This window comes from Dasypus novemcinctus, chromosome 2 (assembly GCF_030445035.2).
Source record: "Dasypus novemcinctus isolate mDasNov1 chromosome 2, mDasNov1.1.hap2, whole genome shotgun sequence".
NCBI lineage: Eukaryota > Metazoa > Chordata > Mammalia > Cingulata > Dasypodidae > Dasypus > Dasypus novemcinctus.
The window spans coordinates 6,374,449-6,396,474 of NC_080674.1; the positions used below are offsets into that span (position 1 = coordinate 6,374,449).

The 22,026-nt window shown below is 40.0% G+C and overlaps 1 protein-coding gene across 2 annotated transcripts in view; it reads left to right on the forward strand.

Moving 5' to 3' along the window:
• The window catches only part of ADCY2 (adenylate cyclase 2), a 455,060-nt gene that overhangs the window by 351,400 nt on the left and 81,634 nt on the right, over positions 1-22,026 (forward strand). For both annotated transcript variants that reach the window (XM_071207382.1, XM_058306528.1), the window contains exon 15: positions 9,766-9,850. In XM_071207382.1, the coding sequence (XP_071063483.1) occupies positions 9,766-9,850 (85 nt within the window). The remainder of the gene's footprint in view (positions 1-9,765; positions 9,851-22,026) is intronic.

Genomic DNA, 22,026 nt, shown 5'->3' on the forward strand with positions numbered 1-22,026 from the left:
ATAAGTTCAGTGCTAGACATTAAAGACCCATGTTCACATTTGACATCCAGATGGTAGGGTGCCTCAGAAGGGGGCAGCTATGAGCCTTGGTCAAATGGAGTTAATGGGAGGGGCTGGAGGTGGAGCCATATTTGGAAAATTCAGCATTTAGATAGTGCTTAATCTGAAGTCATCTATGGAATGACTGGAGAGAGAGTGCTTCTGGGGAACTGTGTGTCTAACAATTTAAGTCTTCCATCCTTATTGTCACCATGTAGTGGAAGCTTCCTTACTCAGACAAATATAGTTCCTTGTTCTTTTCCACATCACAGGACCCTCAAATGCCCAGAGCATCTCAACCAACAAATTGCTATTATTGGAGAAAGGCTATTGTAATGGTGATGAATGTTTAAATGCCTTCCTTCTTTTCACCTTTGGAGTCTTTTTAATGACCAAATTCCCTTTTATTTTTGAAGTTCTGTCTCTTAAAACAAGGGGGCAGGTATTATCTCTTGTTAACATATAATTAAAAGAAAACATTTCTTCCCTCAGGAACACAGTTCTCCTCACCTACACTTAAATATCATGCAACAGATGTGATTATGGTGTTGATAAGAACTCATTATTTGGGGATAGGAGGTGAGGGCAGGGAGGGAGAGGTGTCATGAAATCCATCACATTAAATTAAATTCCAGAGAATGACATAATTATTTTCCCATGGAAAGTGTTTATAATTCATATAATTTTTAGACTTTCTTGCAGGAGTGTATCTCTGCAAGGAGTTTCCTATCAGCAAATGTGCTTCCTCATCTCTGTCAGCACCACCTTTAAGCAGGTGGCTGGGAAGAAGACTGGGAAGAAGATCCAGAATGGGGAGAGGGACTTGTCTCAAATCAGTGTCTTCTAAATATTACAACAGTAGACTTGATTAAAGTGACAGAGTCAAAAATGTTTACATAAGAGTGTAATTTTTCCTTCCTCATGACAAAGAAGAGTGAAGTTTGCATTTTACTAAGTGAATAAATCAGTTATATTTGTGTGTTCAAAGAGAAACAGTTTGCAACCAGACTGTTAATTAAATTGATTAAGTTACACAAACATCTTGGTATGCTTGATGGGCCTCAATGTTCTTCTGTTAGAACAGGCAGGATAAATGGTTATAATTAAGAGCTTTTGAACAACCATCACTATGCCTCATGGCGTGTCTTGTTCCCTGACTCAAGGAATGGGAAGTACATTAATCTGAGCAAGAATATCAATATGCCATGGACTCAAACATTATACAACCTCCAGTTGAGCATGTCAGTGAGAGTCTGAGCAGCCTCTGAGTCTGGATCTCAGATCATAACATACGTTTCTATATCATCTACAAATAGAGATATTTTCACTCCTTCTTTTCAAATCTGGATGCTTGTATTCATTTTCTTGCCTAAATTGCCCTGGACAGAACCTCTAGAACAATGTGGAATAGAAGTAATGAGTATAGACATCCTTGTTTTGTTCATGATCTTAGGGGAAATCATTCAGTCTTTCAACATTTAGTTTGATGTTGGTTGTGGGTTTTCCATAGATGTTCTTCATCAGGATGAATAAGTTCTCTTCTATTCCTGGTTATTGGTTGTTTTTATCTGGAAAGAGCAGTAGATTTTATCAAATTCTTTTTCTGCATCTATTGAGATGATCATGTTTTTTCCCTTTTATTCTCCTTTATTCTATTAATATGGTATATTATATTAATTGATGTTTAGATGTTAAACCAACCTTGCATTCCTAGGATAAGTCCTATTTGGTCATGGTTTATAGTCCTTTTGATATGTGACTGAATTTGTTTTGCTAGTATTTTGCTGAGGAATTTTTTTTTTTTTTTGTCTGTGTTCAGAGATATTGAACTATTGTTTTCTTTTCTTGTGATGTATTTGTCTTATTTGGGTATCAGGGTAATGCTGGCCTCATTGAATAAGTTGGGAAGTATTCTCTCCTCTTCTATTTTTTGAAAGAGCTAATAAGTCGAATTGGCATTAATTATTATTTAAATGTTTAATAGAATTTCCCAGTGAAACCACCTGGGCCTGGGCTTTTCTTTGCATGTGGTTTTTATTGCTAATTCTCTTTGTTTTTCATGTGTCTATTCAGATTTTCTCTTTCTTCTTGCATCAGTTTCTATAGCTATTCATAGCATACTTTTAAGAATAATCATCTCTGCTTAAATGGTCATCTGTTATGTATTCAATTAAGTAAAGACAGACAGCCAATGGTATTAGTAACATTATTTTCTATCCCTTAGTGTATTCTGACATTTAAAGAAGGAGCAAAGTGGTGGTCATTAGATACATTCTTCCAAAACAAAATCCAGCTCCTCTGATATCCTCTTCACTGTACCCAGTAGAATATTAAAAAATGTTGGGAGTCAAATATTAATACCTCTAATATTTTCTCAAACACAAAGGGCTCTAATGTATATATTGCCCCAGCTCCCAAGTCTCTGTCAACTGTCTGCATAGTGGAATAACCATTCCCAGGAAACAAGCATTAAAATACATTTTAGGGAAGAATAGTCTATAAAATTCATTCTAGAAAGCTGAGGGAAGTCATCATCAACAAACCAGTACTACAGGAAATGCTAATAGAAGTTCTCCACACTGAAGTGAAATGAAACCACATGGGAACTTGAATCTACAGGAGGGAATGAAGAGCACTGGACGTGCCAGATAAGTGAGAGAGCATAAAAGACTATATTTTTATCTTTTATTAATTTTTCTAAAAGGCGGTCAATTGATTAAAGCAAAAGATAACATGTACTAAGACTTCTGATGGGGAGGAGGATGGGACTATATTATTGTAAGGATCTTAGGTATTTTCGGAGTGGTACAAGTAGTAATATTAACTAACTTCTGGTAACAATGTGTATTTTAACTCTTGAACAATCACTAAAAATTACAAGGCAATATAGCTGAAACACCAACAGAGGAAGTACTAAAAAATATTCAATTAAACAAAAATGTCAATAAAGGGGAAACAGGGGGACAAAAAGACATGAGGCAAATAGGAAACAAATAGTAAGATGATAGGTTTAAAATAAGCAATATCAACAAATGTAAAGGACCACAACATACAAATAAAGTAGTGAGACAAGTAGACAACACATAGTAAGATGGTAAACTTAAAATCAGCCATATCATTCAATGAAAGTGATATGGACTATGTGTGGGGACTGTATGTTTCTTCATGAATAACCTGAGCTGTGTGTGTAAACTTGCTAAAATTTAAAATTACAGCATAAGCCAAGTGTGCATGCAAACAATAAGAACTGCAGCCCCGCCTTTCCTAAACATGCCAAACACTCCAGTCTCCCTAGTTCCCAGAAAGCCAATAAAATGATGTAGGCTCTATAGACTTTGGGTATTCAGGAAGGATGCAAAGTAAATATGTTAATTCAAGCTTACCTGGAATGTGGGGGATATGTATTAATTCAAGCTTATCTGGTACTCAAACAAAGCACCATTTGACTCCCCACTCCTACAGCCTCTATATAAAAGGGACCCAAAAATCCTATTCGGGGCTCAGCTTTTTGGACAAGAGTCCACCGTGCCCAGCAGGTCATTAAAAATTTTTCCTTCTCAGAAATATTCCTGAGTCCTGGCCTTCTATACGCAATCATTGAATCTCTCTGCTTCCACAAGAAAAGGAATAATCTCTCCAAGTAAAAGCATGGGCAAATCACATGCTGTCTACAAGAGATGCACTTTAAATGTCAAAGACAGTCAGATTGAACATAAAAAGATGGGTTACATGTATCACATAAAGAATACACATAAGAAAACTACTGAACCTATGTTAATATCAGGAAAAATAGACATGAAGAGAAGTATTATCAAAGATAAAGAGAGACACAAGATAATGATGAAAGCATCAATTAATCAGGAAGACATAAAATCATAAAAGGTATTTATACCTAATATAAGATACATGCAAAACCAGAGAGAGAATTAGGCAAATCTGTATTTTCGGAGTGGTACAAGTAGTAATATTAACTAACTTCTGGTAACAATGTTTGAGAATAATGAGATGTTTGGTATCTCATTTTATACCTTGCTATATAAGTAAGGATATAAAAGATCTGGAAAAGACTACCAACTTCCTAGAACAAATTGACATTCATTGAACCCAACTACAGAATACACATTATTTTAAACTTCACATGAAACATTAACCAGACATAACATATCCAAAGTCATAAAAGAATATCAATAAATTTGAAAAGATTGAAATAAATTTGAAAAGATAAAAATCCTACAGTCTCTTCTCTATCCATAATAAAATCAAATTAGAAATCAATAACAATAGAATATCTAAACTATCCCCCAATATTTGAATGAGAAACTATATACTTTTCAACAACCATGAATTAAATAAGAAAGCACAAGAGAAATTAAAAAGTATTTTGAACTCAATGATAATGACAGTATAACATCAAAATGTATGGGATATAGGCAGAGCAAAAATTGAGGAAAATTTGTACCTTTAAAATGCTTAATTCGGAAAAGAAGGAAAGCTTATAATCAATCATCTATATTTCCACCTTTAGAAGCCTGAAAAAGGTGAGCAAATTTGAGCTAAGTATGTATAAGGGGGTGAATAATAAAGATAAAAGAGTAAATCAATAAAATATAAAACAACAATAAGACAAGTAATAGCCAAAAATCAGTTTTTGAAAAAGATTTTTTAAAAATCCCTAAGCTACTGGCGAGACTGAAGAAATACCCAAACTACCAATATAAGGAATAAAAAGAAATTCACTGCAGATCCTGTAGATATTAACAGTATATAAACAGTATATAACAGATATAAACAGTATAAAGATGGACTATTATAAAATATACTAGGCCAGAAAGATGTACAAATTAGATAAAATTGAGGAATTCCTTGGAAAGACAACTTACCAAAATTGACATATAATGGAATAGAACTTTTGAATTGGGCATATATCGATCAAAGTTGTGTTTGTTTTGTTTTTTTGTTTTTTTGTTTTTTTAATCCTTTCACTAAGAAAATTACACATCCATATGATTTCTGGGTGAATTCTCTCAACCATTGTAAGATGAAATACCACAAATGCACACAAATCTTACAGAAAAAAAGAGGCAAGGATACTTCCCAGGTCTTAGTATGAGACCAGTACAACCTTAATATCAAAACCTGACAAGGGTATTATTAGGAAAAGAAAATTAAACACCATGAACATAGAAAAATTTTTCATAAAAGTATTACCAAATCAAATGCAGCAATTTATAAAAAGTGTATACATCGTGACAAAATGCAGTTTATCCCATATATGCCAAGTTGGTTTAATGTCTAAAACTCAATCAATATTAGACCCCATATTAATAGAATAAAGTTTAATAACTATATCAGCATTTCAATAGATGCTGAAAATGCATTTGGCAAAATTCAAAACTCTCAACAAACTAGGAATGAAGGAGAACTTCCTTAATCTGATTAAGGGTGTCTACAAAAAACCTACAGCTAACATCACTCGTAATCATGAAATACTGAACCTATTTCCCTAACTTTGAGAACAAGACAGGGAAGTGCATTCTCACCAATTTATTCATAATTCTACTGGAGTTCTTTGCCAGTGCTATAGGCAAGTGAAAGAAATAAAAGTCATATAAACTAAAAGAAGAAGTAAAACTCTCTTTATTTGCAGATAACATGATTGTTTATGTATTAATACAAAATCTTTTGTAAACCAAAAATCCATTACTAGAACTCACAAGTGAGTCTCAGAAGGTTGAATGATACAAGTTTAATACACAGAAATTAACTTTATTTCTTTGCAATTATCAGCAAGAAATTGGAAAATGAAATTTTAAAATTCTACTTTTAAGAGCATCAAAAACCATAACATATAATATAACTTAATAAAAAACTTGGAAGATGTTTACACCTAAAGCTACAAAGCATTGCTAAAAACAAGGTGAAAGGACCTAAATAAATAATTAGCTATACCATGTTAAAGGATTGGAAAACACAAATTTTTTAAAGGTATCTGTTCTCCCACATAGCCTTCAGCTTTTGAAGCAATCCTAATCATAACACAACCGACTTTCTTTTTGGAAACTGAAAGGCTGACTAAAATTTTTACGGAAATGCAAAGAGCCTACAATAGCTTGAATAAGAGAAAATATGTTTGAAGAAGAGAAACAAATTAGGGGATCGTGCTATTGATTTCAAGACTGATGTGAAGCTGCAGTGATTAAGAGAGCATGATGTCTACTTAAGAGCATACAGGTAGATAATGGAACAGAAGAGAGACCCAGAAATAACCCCCAATTTAGGCAGTCCTTTGATTTTTAACAAAGGTGCCAGAGCAATCCAACACAGAAAGGACAGTCTTTTCCAACCAATGGTGCTAGAATAACTAAATACCCATTAAAAAGGAACCTAAATCCCTACATCATACCATAGCAAACACAAAAATCAATTTAATATTACTTTAAAGATTAAGAGGAGAGGGGCAAGAGCTAAGTAACATTGTTCAGACAAGAAGTCAATAGAACTTAAAGTTTAAATGATGGTGATTCATAAAGAAAATTAATTAGCATCTGTATTAGTCAGGGTTCTCTAGAGAAACAGAATCAACAAGAGATATCTGCCAATAGTATGCGATTCTCTGAGAGTCTCTCACGCAGCCGTGGGGATGCACAAGTCCAGGTTCCACAAGCAGGCCACAACCAGGGGTTGAACGTTCTCGACGAGTTTTGGGAGATGTTGACTGTCCAAAGATGAGCTTGGAAATTCTCTCTCAATGTGGAATCACTTCCCTTTTTAAGGAATTCAACTGATTGGGCTAAGCGTCACTCATTGCTAATGGCAATCTCCCTGATGGATGTAGTTGTAATCAGCTATCTATGATTTACCACTGCAGTAAAGTCAATGGTGATTCAAGTCCATAAATGCCCTTGTATTACAGTTAGCCCAGTGCTTGCTTGACCAAACAACTGGGCACAATTACCTGGCCAAGTTGACACAATAGCCTAACCATCACAGCATCTTAAACCCAAAATTATTTCGCCCTGGGAAGTTAAAGAAGAGAAGGAAGGATAGGATGAGAGGAGAAAATAGAATCGATGGGAAAAACAGATAACTGTGTTTCAAATCTATAAGGTTTACTTGTACAAGAACATTTTATAAAACTTTCAAACAGATAAAAGAAAAAATGGAGCAAAAACAGTGTAACTAATCAAACAAATTCAGAAATGGGAATGGAATAAAAACTCGTAAATGGAAAACAGAAAATAAGATGGAACAAACTGATCATATTCTAGTAAATTTCATAATTGTGAATTGGTAGAAGTGTCCTACTCAAAGAAAAATACCCATGGACTGGGGCTTAAGCCAAGAGCCACCTCTACTGTAAATATAAAAGAGCTAGCTAAAATAAAAAGACAGAGAAAGATTGGAAATAAAGGGTAAAAAATAGCTATTCCAGGAACAGCTTACATAAAGAAGGAAACTGCAATAATATAAATAAAAACAGAATTCAAGGTAAAGGCATTTAGCATGAAAATTTAATTTATATTGAGAAAAGTTACAGTCCCAAGAAAATTTAACAATCACACATCTTTATGCACTCCAGCATCTCTTTGAAATAAGCAAAGCAAAAGCTATTAAACTTTTGAGATATATTGACAAATCACAATCCTAGTTGAAAACATTAATAATACATTCTAAAACTGACAGCTCAAATTGAGCCTTAAAAGTAAATCCATTGGGGATTTAACTAACTCGGCAGGCTCAAGTCAATAGATTGTGCTTTGTTTACAGCAGAAAGAAAATATTTATCATTTTCTGAAATCTATAAGACATAACAGATGTAGAGTATATTTATCACAGCCCAGAAGAAAAATAAGTTGTCAAAGCAAGAATAATAGAAGCTACAATCTCAAATCAAATCTTAAAAAATTAGAAATAACAAAGACTGACCAAAAATAATCTCCTTTTGGGATTTAAAAATCAGACTTCTGAATAGCATTTGTTTAAGAGGAAATAAAAATTGAAATTACAGGCTTTTTAAAAGAGAATGGCCACGAATAGCTATAATTAAGAAAGATGTCAGATTTGGTCTGGGTAGTAGTTAGAGGAAAATACTTATGATCTTATTGGCCACCAATGACAATCAAGAAGAACAAAGTAGACCTAAATAAAGTAGAAGGAGGGAATTTTTTTAAAGTTAAATTATAAATTAATGATACAGAAAATGAACAGAAAGCATAGAGCTTCATAATAAAACTAAAAAGAAACCACTTTCTTTGAGAAGATCAACTAAATATGCAAAGCCTCCAGCTCCGCTCTGAAGGTGATGTCAGCTTGTTGCTGCTGCCTTCTGGTTCCTCCCGTATCACTCTCATCTTGCTGCTCTGCTCGCTGCTCTCCTCGCTGTCGGGTCTGCTTCTTCGGCAGTCTCTAGTCAGCCCGGTTGGCACGAGGTTCTGTGTCGGTTTCCTTTGAATTTTGCCTTTGGTTCTACATTGCAGTTCAGTCCTTTTTACACCTCCTTGTGTTCCCTGATCAAATAAAGTCTTAAGAGGCTTTGAATTATGTCGATCTTAAAGAAACTCTCAGAAGCGCATACACTTCTTAAAAACTCTTAAATCTACCTGCAGCCTGTCCCTGGCACATTTCTAGCTTAGCGAGAGTCTCCCCCCTGTGACCGCGGCTGCTTTTGTGTGTTGGTTGGCTCAGGGGTCAAGTGGAAACCACGCTCTGAAGCCGAGGGGGACCCTCGGCCGACATTTCGATGGACGGGTGTTGACGTGAGGGGACTCTGGCTAGGGGGGCTTGGGGTGGGTGAAGACTCAGCGCTCCCTTGCTGACCGGGAGCAGCTGTGGAAGGTGGGTCTTTGGGACTTGAGGGTGGGCCCACCCTGGAACCCACAGCCACCAGGACTTCGAGGGCAGGGAGGAGGGTGCTGGAGTGGGTGGGGGAGCTGTTGAAAAGGTCTTTTTTCTTCAGTGAAGAACTGATGCTGAAAGGGAGGTTTTGGTGTTTTGGTGTCTATGCTTGCATTTTTTTTTTACTTTTTTATGGTGGTAAAATACACATAACAGAAAAATCATTTGAACTATTTTTAGGTACGTAATTCTGTGACATTAAGTACACTAGCAATGTGAGATAACCTTCTCCACTAGTTCCAGAACATTCTCCTCATTCCAGAGACTGTACCCTTTAAGCAATAATTCCGCCAGCCCTCGTAACCTTTCTCTCGCTTGCCTTCTCTGTGAATTTGTTTGTTCTGGGTATTTCATGTAAAAGAAATCGTCCATGAGTCCTCCGTGTCTGACGTATTTACTCAGCACAGGTTTTCAAGAGTCCTCCCTGTTATGGCGTGTAGCAGCCCCCTTCCTGTTTAGGGCTGAAGAAGCTCCCACTGTGTGCAAAGACCACACTGTGTGTGTCCATTCGTCCGTTGATGGGCACATGGGTCGCTTCCACCTTCCGGCGATTGTGAATAATGCTGCGATGAACATCAGTGTGCAAATATCTGTTCCAGTCCCTGGTTTCAATGATATAGGGCAGTTTTAATAGCTCATAACATATTCAGCAGCCAAACTTTAGGCACTTTATTGTGATATAATTTTTACTTGTTTTATACTCATTTTCATTTCTCCAAAAATTAACAAGAAGTACAGTCACTTCCTAATTAAGCCAAAAAATAGGCATAGGTGGATTCCAGTATAATGGGCACACGCACACCTAACCTGCTTCTCTTTGTTTCCTGACAGAACTCCCACCCTCGGCATCTCCTTTGGAGTTGCGTCGCTCTCACTTGCCTTCATCCTCTTCGTCTGCTCCGCTGGACAGCTTTTGGTAGGTACCTCAAATATGGAATTTCTTTGAAAAGCGTGTGAATAAAAAGAAGGCTGATTCTTGATTAAAACATTCAAAAGCTGGCAGTTTTTTGATTTATCATTTCAGGAGACACTGAGCTCAGTAAAGAAACAGGAAATCTTCACGCTTATAGACCCAGATATCAACCGAGGCAGCCCATGTAGAACCAAGATTTTACCCTGAAGATTATTTTAAATGTTGGACGTGTTAAAACAAAGCCTAAGCAAAATTTATTTAGGTCTCAGAGAGTTCTGTTGAATCAATTCATGAATTGGGAAGATTCCAAACGCCATGAGGTAGAGAGGAATTCCATTGGGAAAAAAAAAAAAAAGCAATGGACTTTTATAGGCAGTAGAAGAGAATATATTGGGAGAAAATTTTCATTGGTTAAAGCAAACTTCATTTTCCAATATGGTTAGTGCAGGCAGTTGCTTACCAATGAGAAAGATGGCTGGCATAAGAATAAGGAGATGGCTATAGCTGATCATCTGATTTAAATCTGTTTTCTGGGCAATCGGGACATCTACAGGGAATAGAAATTTTACTTAGATTATGGTTTTGCTGACATGGGTCTTAGCACAGGAGCCTCCAGTTGAATCTATTAGATTTTATTTATCACACCCTCACCCTTTAGATCTGGTCCTTAGCCAAGTCAAGGGCTGAGATCAAAATTTAAAGCATTAACGCTACTCTCTTAGTATCCTTTGGCTCCAGATGACTATTGCAGGTGATTAACTCAAAGTTACAGATATTGTAGGGTTGGTCGTGTTTGTTCTCTTTGCATTTCTGTCACTCTAGGCAGATGGACACCATTTGGAGAGGTGGCTGGGTGCAACTATTTAAAACTTTGGAGAGGTTACAGTGTACCAGGGAGACTGTTATGACTATGTTGAGTAGTAAACTGCTCAATGTTTGGAGTATGCTTCTGCACCAAGGACCCAAAGCAGCTGCAATCAAAGAGAGCAAAAGCACCATCTTGAGGAAGGACTCACTAGTTTGAGCCCTGTGGTTTGTGTGACTATTTCATGTAAATGCATTTTAGGTCCTCAGAAGTGTTTATCCAAGTACAGCAGGTGGTACTGAGGGACAGCATAACCTCTTCCTTGCTCAGTCAGCTAGTGGCCAGAGCAATGCTCTTCTCTATAAGAACTTTGGTTAAAGAATCTAAAGAATTTTGTCACATAACAGTAGTTATGGAGTGGAATTAGCAATTTTTCCTACTCTTATGGACACGTTTCTTTTTTTTTCTTTAAAGATTTATTTATTTCACTCTCTTTGCCCCCATTGTTGCTCTCTGTGTCCATTTGCTATGCATTCTTCTGTGTTTGCTTGTCTTCTCTTTAGGCAGCACCAGGAACTGATCCTGGGACCTTCAAGAATGGAAGAGTGGTGCTCAATCTCTTGTGCTATCTCAGTTCCCTGGTCTGCTCCATCTCTTATTGTCCCTCCTCTGTGTCTCTTTTTGTTGCACCATCTTGCTACATCACCTCTCTGCCCTGGCCAGCTTGCCACACAGGCCAGCACTCGACTCAGGCCAGCTTGTCTTCATGAGGAGGCCCCAGGAATTGAACACTGGACCTCCCATATGGTAGATGGGAACCCAATCACTTGAGTCACATCTGCTTCCTTGGATACATTTCTAATCCCATTTTCACTGGTGCTAATTCCTAACTAAGGCTGTAACAGTCTCAAGAAAAGTGCTCATTTGGTATCAATGACACCTCCAGGTAACTCGCATTTACCTGTATGAATAAATTAAGTGGGGTAGTCCAGTGGGAAGTTTCGGATTTGCTATGAATTCCTAAAGGGAACAAGAAGGCGTCCAGAGGTGCGTTGCCGCCTCACTGTCCAATGACGTCTGCAGGGAGTGGCCCAACTGGTAGAAGTTTTGTTTCTTCCATAAAGCAAAATCAGCCCTGGAGGGGTGCAGCCCAGCCCTGTAGATGTTGGGGACATCTTGGGGAGGCCTCTGGATCTGCAAGTGAGTCATTTGCCGTTTTCATTATATTGGGAATCATTGCCTCTTGCCAGATTTCCCAGGGGGTGGGAAAAGAGGGTGCACAGCTAACGGCTGTGGTGTTTCCCTCTTACAGGATATAAATGAAGGCTCTTCTGCTTGTGCACACGTGGGGCAGGGGAAATCAGCTCCTCTGGTAGTAGTCTTGACTCAGCGGAGAGGAAAGAGATCAAGGACACGTGATGTTTCTAAAGGTGGCATTTGAGAGGGATCGGGCGTGGGTAAGACAATTGAGACTCTGGCATTTCATACAGATGGCGCTTTGTGGTGGTCAGTGAGATTCCTCCCTTTTTCAGTGGCCTGGGCAAAACGAATGATGGGTTTTACCTTTCCAGCCATGGCAAGAAGGAAGATGGAGAGAAGCAAAAAGAGCTTAAATGTGTTTTGGTGGTAGAATTTTCTAGGCATGATGGAAAAGCTATGCAAAATGGGTGTGGAAACAATAGAAATGCAACAATAATTGTAAAAAATAATAATATAAGGAAAATGACAAGGAACGCAGGGGCTTGTGAAGTCTTCTGTCACCTTGGGTAGAAGCTGTCCACCTTGGGAAGCTACTTCTTATCTGAATAAATTTTAGTTGTATTCTTCAGTTTGGCCATAGGTCCAAGTGTTGGAATGTGGTGCCTTTTTTTTTTTTTAGGTACCAGGGGCTGGGGATTAAACCCAGGACCTCATATGTGGGAAGCTGGCGCTCAACCACTGAGTCACATCAGCTTCCCTGAGTTGGATTTTCCATCTGTTTTGCTTGTTGTTTTGTTTTTGTTTATTCAGGAGACACCAGGAGCCGAACCCAGGCCTCCCGTGTGGGAGGCAGGTGCTCAACTGCTTGAGCTGCATCGACTCCCCTGGAGCCCTTTTAAGTTGTGACATGTGAACCCAAGATTCAGGCCCTTCTCCTTTGACGGCAGTGTCAGAAGGGCCCTTCCAACGTGGTTCAAGGGCTGTTTTATATTGACATTGCCTCCAGTATACCTGGTTGCCAAAAGTTAGCATGTGAGGTGTCAGAGGGAGACTTGGACCTGGAAATGGCCCATCACTGTGGGAGATAACCATTTGTATAAGTCGTTAGAGATCTACAATTTGCGTTACCTCCTGCTGGGGGCGGGGGTGTCAATTGACATAGGTCTTCAAGGGATAATTCTACAGGGGGAAAGTTTGTTTCCCTAAAGGTGTGCTAAGAGTGGTCACGAGGGTCAGTGGAAGAACTTGGGGTCAAGGCAACCCCGTGTCCTCAGTTAATTTGGGCAGTTTGTGTTTTAATTTGTCATTTGTTCTCTCCACCTTTCCAGAAGATTGAGGGTGATAGGGACAATGATGATGCTAACTTATTTGTAGAATCTTAGAGCTTCATATACCTACCCAACAAAATGAGGGTCTCAGTTATTAGAAACAATTGAAGGCATTCCTCAGGTGGGGAACATATTTTCTAAATGCTTTTAGCACTTTTTTTTTTAAGATTTATTTATTTATTTAATTCCCGCCCCTCCCCCTTCCCCCGGTTGTCTGTTCTCTGTGTCTATTTGCTGCGTCTTGTTTCTTTGTCCGCTTCTGTTGTCATCAGTGGCACGGGAAGTGTGGGCGGCGCCATTCCTGGGCAGGCTGCACTTTCTTTCCTGCTGGGTGGCTCTCCTTACGGACGCACTCCTTGCGCGTGGGGCTCCCCCTACGCGGGGGACACCCCTGCGTGGCAGGGCACTCCTTGCACGCGTCAGCACTGCGCATGGGCCAGCTCCACACAGGTCAAGGAGACCCGGGGTTTGAACCACAGACCTCCCATGTGGTAGACGGATGCCCTAACCACTGGGCCAAGTCCGTTTCCCTTTTAGCACTTTTATAGCATCTGCCTTAGGTCAAGGAAAGGCCTCTGAGATAATTATCTTAAGTTGGTCTTTTAAAATATTGAGGTTATTTATTACTATGCCAGGCTCATTAACATAAATGCAACATTTTTTAAAACTGTCAGAACCTGCCTGTTCTGTGAGAACGCTGATGCTCAGCTTCAACTTCAGCCTGGAGGACCTGAAGCGCGTTTGGGGGTGCTAAAGTTCTGTTTTATAACCTTAGGTGTATTTGTAACTGTTCACTCTAGGTCATGTGTTTCCAGGGAAGGTATGATGATGTGTATAGAGAGAGGAAACCTGTATTATGATAAGTCAAGAGATTGGGGATTTATCCCTCTTTTGTCAGTTTGCCACCAAGTCTACAAAAGATACTAAGTTAGCTTTCTGTCCAGCATTTAGGGTAGATAACCTATGCAAGATCACAGAAATCAGTTTAATTTACAGGTAGGTAATAAAACCATGCAGTTATCTGCAGCTTACTAATGGATGCAAAAAAAAAAAAAAAGGCTCAAACAATGAATAGAAGCAGAATCTGATAACTCACAGGAGTGTGCTGTAGCTTTCCTTTGCAATAAATATATTTCTTTATAGTTATTCTTCATTTGATCAAACATAACCTGAAAAAGATTATTCTTCATTATAGAATAAGGATGGTTTCATTTGATTTAGTCTGATTATTTACATTGCCCATATAGGCTCTTTGTAAGTTTGCTTTGCTGATAGTTTTTATAAGGAACTTCTGTTCAGATTTTATTTTTTTAAGATTTTATTATTTATTCATCTATTTCTCCCCCCATCATTGTTTACGCTCACTGTCTGCTCTCTGTGTCTGTTCATTGTGTGCTATGTCTGCTCATCTTCTTTTTAGAAGGCTCCAGGGACCGAACCCAGGACCTCCCATGTAGGAGGGAGGGATCTAATTCTTGAGCCACTTCCACTCCCTACTTGCTGTGTCTCTCCTTGTGTTTCCTTATTGTTGCGTCCTCTCACTACGTCATCTTGTTTTGTCAGCTTGCTGCACTAGCCCATTGCATCAGCTCACTATCTTGCTCATCTTCTGTAGGAGGCACTGGAACCGAATCCAGGACCTCCCCTGTGGTAGGCGGGCACCCAACTTCTCAAACCACATCCACTTCCCTGATAGGACTTTTAAAAGCCTCTTGAGGCTAGGAGGCCACCAGATTTCACCTGCAGTGTGGAAAATAACTTTCTTTACTGACCTGGAAGACTGGGAACCCTGGAGCTTGGTACCAGACTGGTTTTTCCAAGAGGATTTTGTAAGGACCGGCTTCATAAAGTTAACCTTAGTTTTTAAAAAGTGCCAGGTCACATATGATTAAATGAGCATCATTCTCAAGTGTGATATTCCAGTCAAAGGTTTGGTTATACAACCAGTAGTTCCAATTTTGTCCTGTTAACAAGGAGGAGATTCCACTTGCCACAAGGTTGGGAGAAATTCCTCTGAGCAAAGAGAACAACAGGCTTTATAGACAGAAGGGAGTACGTTGGGGGGAAGTTCCATTGGTTAAAGGCAACTCCATTTCCCAATGTGGTGGGTGCAGGAGGCTGCTCACCAAGGAGGCCGTTAGCAGGTAGAGAACAGGGAGCTGGCAATCCTGGGCTGCTGATTTACATTCTGTTTTCTGGGCAAGCAGTACATGTACAGGAAGTAAAAACTTACTTAGGTTATGGTTTTGCAGACACGGGGCTTAGCACAGGAGCCTCCCTTAGGTCTACCAGATTTTTATTTATCATATTTCATACCAATATTTCATACCAGGAGTAGTATTTATGTTTGTTTGTTTCTCTCATTTGTTTGCACCGATTCCTACAGGTTGTTTTTAGAGCCTTTGTAGCAGCAAATACACATGTTTTTTTTTTTTTTTTTTTTTAGAAAAAGGCTCTCTGTGTACAGGGGAATTAAAATTTAAACTAAACATGTTGTCTTTTACATCCATTTACAAGACATAAAATTTGGAACACTTGAAAATAGCAAACATAAAATATCTTTCCATGTCATTTGAATCTGAGCCCATCATAAATGCCTATGGCTTAAATGAGAGGCCTGGACATAAGAATTAAATCTAAGCTTATTCCTGAATATAAAGCAAGTATTGCCATAGCCCCGCGAGATCATCCTAAGAAAGCCAACAAAGCAGCAGAAGTCCCGAAAGATAAGTCAATGTTCCATTTTATTCTTTTTGAAATGAGAGAGGCCAGAGCCAAACCAGAGAGGCCATTCTGAGCCAACCTCGAGCAGAGTTCACAAGCAGCCCCAGAAGCAGCTTCAGAGAATTTTCATTGAAATAATTTATTATTTTTTCATCACAATCGTTTATTTTACAAAATAAATAGGAAATATCTTCAAATCATTGGCCAATGGATGCTTTCTATGAGAAGTCTGGGTGATGGGAAATGCTATAGAATAATTTTCCTGTTTTCTAAATCATGACTTCCCTGATTAGACTTTTTTTTTTTTTTTAAAGATTTATTTATTTATTTAATTTCCCCCCCCCTCCCCTGGTTGTCTGTTCTTGGTGTCTATTTGCTGCGTCTTGTTTCTTTGTCCGCTGTCAGCGGCATGGGAAGTGTGGGCGGCGCCATTCCTGGGCAGGCTGCTCTTTCTTTTCACGCTGGGCGGCTCTCCTTACGGGGCGCACTCCTTGCACGTGGGGCTCCCCTACGCGGGGGCACCCTTGCGTGGCAAGGCACTCCTTGCGCGCATCAGCGCTGCGCATGGCTAGCTCCACACGGGTCAAGGAGGCCCGGGGCTTGAACCGCAGACCTCCCATATGGTAGACTGACGCCCTAACCACTGGGCCAAAGTCCGTTTCCCTCCCTGATTAGACTTTGACAATCCTTCAGTCCTATTTAGATGACACAGCAAGGACCAAGGCCTCCTGTTTGCAGTGCCCACCCCCCACCTCTCAGAGTGGGCCCCCACCCATCGAGCTTGCACCCCTGCTGGGAAGCACTTCCCTTTCTACATTGTTATCTCACTTTGCTTTATAAAACACATTCTCTTCCTGTTAGGCTGCAAAGTCAGCCCAGCCCTGTGGCCTCTTCAGACCCTGGCCTGCTCTTCAACGTCCCTGGTGGCCAGGCCCCCCTGCATTCCAGTCCCCTGTGCCGCTATCTTGGGGCCGTCTTTTGGCTGAAGAGTCCAGGGTTTGGCACTGGCCCCTCTGCTGGTCTTCCTTTCAACCTGGCAAACTTCAGTGGATTCATTTACTATCATATAATAGTTCCAGTGTTTCAAATGAGATCGAGGGAAGCGGATTTGGCTCAACGGCTAGAGCATCCGCCTACCATATGGGAGGTCCATGGTTCAAACCCAGGGTCTCCTGACCCATGTGGAGCTGGCCCATGCCCAGTGTTGATGCACGCAAGGAGTGCCCTACCACGCAGGGATGTCCCTGGGTAGGGGAGTGCCACGTGCAAGGAGTGTGCCCGGTAAGGAGAACTGCCCCACACAAAAAAAGCACAGCCTGCACAGGAGTAGAGCCGCATACATGGAGAGCTGACGCAGCAAGATGACACAACAAAAAGAGACACAGATTCCTGGTGCCACTGACAAGAATATAAGTGGACACAAAAGAACACACAGCGAATGGATACAGAGAGCAGACAACTGGGCAGGGAGGGGGTGGGTGGAAAAGGGGAGCTAAATAAATAAAAAATAAAAATAAAATAAAATAAAATAAAAAATCCAAATGGGATTGAAAACTCTTCCAAGATTGCACACTCCTTGAATTCTTCACTCGAATGTGCACAGAGCATCTCAAGTTGTGTAAATCCCCCAAACATGTAAGGAAGAGAGGGATGGGTGAGTGTTGACCGGCTCTGAAGGACTCTGGCGATCCCTTGGCAAAGTTCCGCAGTGCTCGTGTGCAAAGGAAGCATGCATCTCATGTTCATAAAGTAATTCCCTTTCGTGGACACACACACACACTGAACTTGCCCTCTCTCTCCCTTGCCCCCCACAAGACACCTGTCTTCAGTCTGTTTCTCAGGTTTGCAGAATCGTTTGGAATCATTCAAGTTTCCCCTGGAAATTCAAGCCTAGTTCTTCAAAGCAACTTATGTCCTTGCTCCCAACCAGCCAAAATTTTCATCGTCTTTTCCAAGGAGCCCAGAGCTGGTGGGGATACAGTTGGACATAGTGTATATTTAGAGTTTCAAGCTGATTGGGTTTTTTTCTTTCCATTGTCTAAGCTGCTGTAGAAAGCAGCATAAACTTGGAAGCTGCAAAGTCTTTCAAGAGCAGATTTGCTGGCCTGGAGGGGACACTCTGCTTTTATGTCCTGTCTCCCCCCTTTGGCCCCCTGCTGAGCCTGACACAGCCCTTGTTCCTGCTGTGCCCAGCCTGTGGCCCCTGTCGCTGTCCTCATCTGACACCCACAGCTCCTCCTCCCCCCCATCTGTGGGGCTCCTGAGATCCCAGCAGCCCACACAACGCATGCTAGGAAGGTCTTTTTAATACTGTGGTCTCTCAGAAAGAAACTTCCACAGCTGTGTACGAACCAGCGCCCACCTTCTCCTCCCCAAAAGCCTGCATTTTGCCAACGTGGTCGGGAAGGCTAAATGTGAACAGTTTTGGTCTTTCTAAACTCAAATGAACAGATCTCCCCCCAGTGGTCACCTGGAATCTTTTATTTCAGGAAGGAATGTTTGGAGATGGTTTTGCTGTGAGTTTTTTGTTTCAATAATAAATTGTGTTTACTATTTAAGCTTTTCTGTAGAGGATTTTTTTAGCAGTCAACATTGAACATATGCAGCCAAACTCACAAGGCTGTGAGAGAGCTTTGCATTTAACCCTGCAAATTCAGTAAAAAATTATGTATATCACCAGTGTTCTGCAATGATCATACAGAAGTATTGTTATACCTTCATTGCTTATTCCATAGACTTTTGGAAAACTACTAGTTGGGTGAAGTTTTACCATTTGCATTAACTTGTGGATTTAATCCTGAGTTTATGAAAGAGTACTTAATACCTGAACTTTAGCCTCTCTCAGCATATGTTAACCTTGTGAAAGCTTAACTGGCAAAGCCTGTATTAATGTTAATAATACTGGTATTAAATTCTCGGTATGAAATATCAATGTAAAAAACATTTATAAAGGAAGTCAAGAAAAGGTACATGACTGATAATTTTCCCCCAAGCGGTTTTTGCTTTTGTTGCCCTCTGTGCCAGACCTGTAAATCAAAGTGCTCGGTCATTTTACAGCTGGGTTCAATGCAAAGGGAAAACAAGCCCAATTTTGGCACCAACAAGAAAACTAAGAGTTATAATGAAATGGGAATTTTTTTGCACGTTGAAAAGGCGTACAGATATATGTTCAGTGACACATTCTGGAAAGTATTTCAGGGGGCTTTGTCTATGAGAAGCCCAGACTGCTCCTCTCCCTGACCTTTCACTCCCCACTCCCCTGTCTGCCATGCTGCCTCTCCTCATGCTTGCCCATGGGTAGGAACACCAGCCACTCACCTTCTTAGAAACTTCCAGAGTCCACACCTAAGGATGTGTCTTCTCTGAGCACCATGGGACTTAAGACCTGTAGATTTCAGCATTTGATTATACAGCAGCTCATTCGATATTCAACTTTTTGTGTGAGCATAATGCTTATTTCCCCTTATGTATAGTGAGTTCCTCAAGACAAGAAAGAATTCCTAACTTGGCTTCTGTCTGCACAGAACCCAGCAACACGATGCTGGTGCCATACATGTGTTTGGTAAGTTTTTACTACGTCAACACCAGCTGACTTCTCATAGCATTTGCACGGGGTTCTTTTTTACTTCCTGTGCTCATCTGGCTCCTGTAGCACATTCCTCGTCCCACAGGTGACAGTGTCCTCACTGTCCACCTGTTACTCTTGCCAAGCCTAGATGTCCTGATGGGAGCTCTGTGTAAAAGGATTTGCATTGAGATCGTTTGCTTACATGCCCCACTGTATGAGCTTCCTATCACTGCTCTAACAAATTATCACACAGTGGCTTACAACACCAATGTATTGTTTGTAGTCCTGGGGCTCAGAAGTTCAGAATGGGTCTTGCCAAGCTAAAATCCAAGTGTCAGCAGAGTTCCATTCCTTCTGGAGATCTAGGGGAGAATCCACCTCCTTTAGCAGCTTCTAGAGGCAGCCTGCCTTCCTCCACTCAGCAGCCCCTTTCGTCTTCCAAGTCTGCAGTGGCCACCGAGTCTCACACTGCCCCACTCTGACTCGGACCCTCCTGCCTTCCTCTTCCACCCAGATGGTCCAGGATCATCTCCCCATCTCAAGGTCAACTGAGAGTGTCAAGCAAGTGCCGAATCAAGAAAAAAGCAATGTAAAAATTGGTAGAATCTCATGGTGCCCTGTCTGGAACTTCCCTCATCCTGTTGCTGGCTCAATGCAGAGCCCATGCCCCCAGTGCAGGTCCCAGGACTCAGTTCTAGAAGGAGCAGAGGAAGCCTCATGCACATGCTGGGAGCATGCATGGATGACCCAGTCTCTCTGGTGGTGGCGGGAGGGACTGAACCAGGATGCTCATGACAGGCTTTCCATTCCAGAACTTGCCCTGAATGTAGAATGCAGCTCACAGAGTTCTCCCAAAGAACACTGTGGAAGAGAGTTCAGGTTGTGCTGTCTGGGGCAAGGATTGTTGGCTATATGCCTGGGAGCATGAGTAACTTTCTTAAGGAAGAGGAGTCATTCATATAAACAGAGGAATTCCTAGGGCCACACACATGCCCAAGATAAGAAGCATGAGCACTTCAGCCTCAAGATATTCTGTAAGCTCACTGTATGGATAAACTGTGAAGGAGAGCACTCCTACAGGTCAATTTACAAAGACCGAGAAAGATGGGTTTTTGTAGTATTTTTCCCTCTTCTTTTTTTCTATTTTTCTCTTTCATTTTTTGGTTCATTTTCCGATAAGTTTAAAAGTTCCTGGCATTCAAGGAGAACTCTGTCATAACATTAGCTGGATACAAGCTTAAGGACCAGACATCTCAGAATTTAAATTATAGTGATAACTCATTAATAAATCAAAATGTCCAGGTTTCAAAAAAGATTACAAAACATACAAAGAAACAGTGATGGCTTAGACAAAGGAGAAGATTAAAGCATTAGAAGCCATCAATGAGGAGGATCAAAGTAAACTTTTAAGAAATGGACCTGAATCTGCTCAAAGAGCAAAATGAAAACATGGGCAGTAAACTAAAAGCAGTCAAGAAAATGATGAATGAACACAGAGAATATCAATTGAAATGGAAATTATGAGAAAGAACCAAATAAAGTTGAAGACCACAGTAAAAAATCTTAAAATCCTTAGAAGGATTCAGCAGCAGGTCGGAGCTGACAGAAGAAAGAATCAGTGAACTTAAGATAAGACAATTGAAATCATCCAGTTTGACGAGGAGAAAGAAAACACAATGAGTAAAAGTGAACAGAGACTGAGGAACTGTGGGAAACCAACAAGCATGCCAATATATACATTATGGGAGTTCCAGAATGAGAAGAAAGAGAGAAATGGGTAGAGGGAATATTCTAAGAAATAATGGCTGAGAACTTCCTAAATTTAGTAAAGGACTTGAATATACACATCCAACACAATTGAACTCCAAACAGGATGAACCCAAATTAACCCATGCCATAACATATTGTAATCAAACTGTCAAACACCAAAGATAAAGTGAGAATTCTGAAAACCACAGTAGAGAAGTAATGTGTGACGTACAAGGGAGCCTCAGTAAGATTAAATTCCGATTTCTCATCAGAAATGATGAAGGCAATAAGGCAGCGGAAAGACATTTTATTTAAAGTGCTGAAATCAAAATATTGCCACCCAATAATTCTATATGTGACAAAATGTTCTTTCAAAAATGAGGGAAAGATTAAGATGAACAAAAACTGAGAGAATTTGTTACCACTAGACCAACCCTCCAAGAGATGGTAAGGAAATCTCTTGTGGATGGAAAGGAAAGAACAATAGACAGGAGATTGAAACCATACAAAGAACTTAATTTTTCATTAAGGGTAACAACAGACATAAATATAAATGGCAGTCTATTGTACTTTTGGTTTCTAACTCTACTGTTTACTTAATGTAATATCTAAAAGGCAAATGCTTAAAAAGTAATGACAGATTAGTGGTTTGGGACTTACAGTGTATAAACAGAACTATAGAAAGGTTTGGGGATGGAGGATATAGGAACATTTTGTATAAACTATTGAAGTTAAGTTGCTATCAAAGAAATTATAGATTATTATAGATTTAGAATGGCAAATGTGTGCCGCATTGTAACTATAA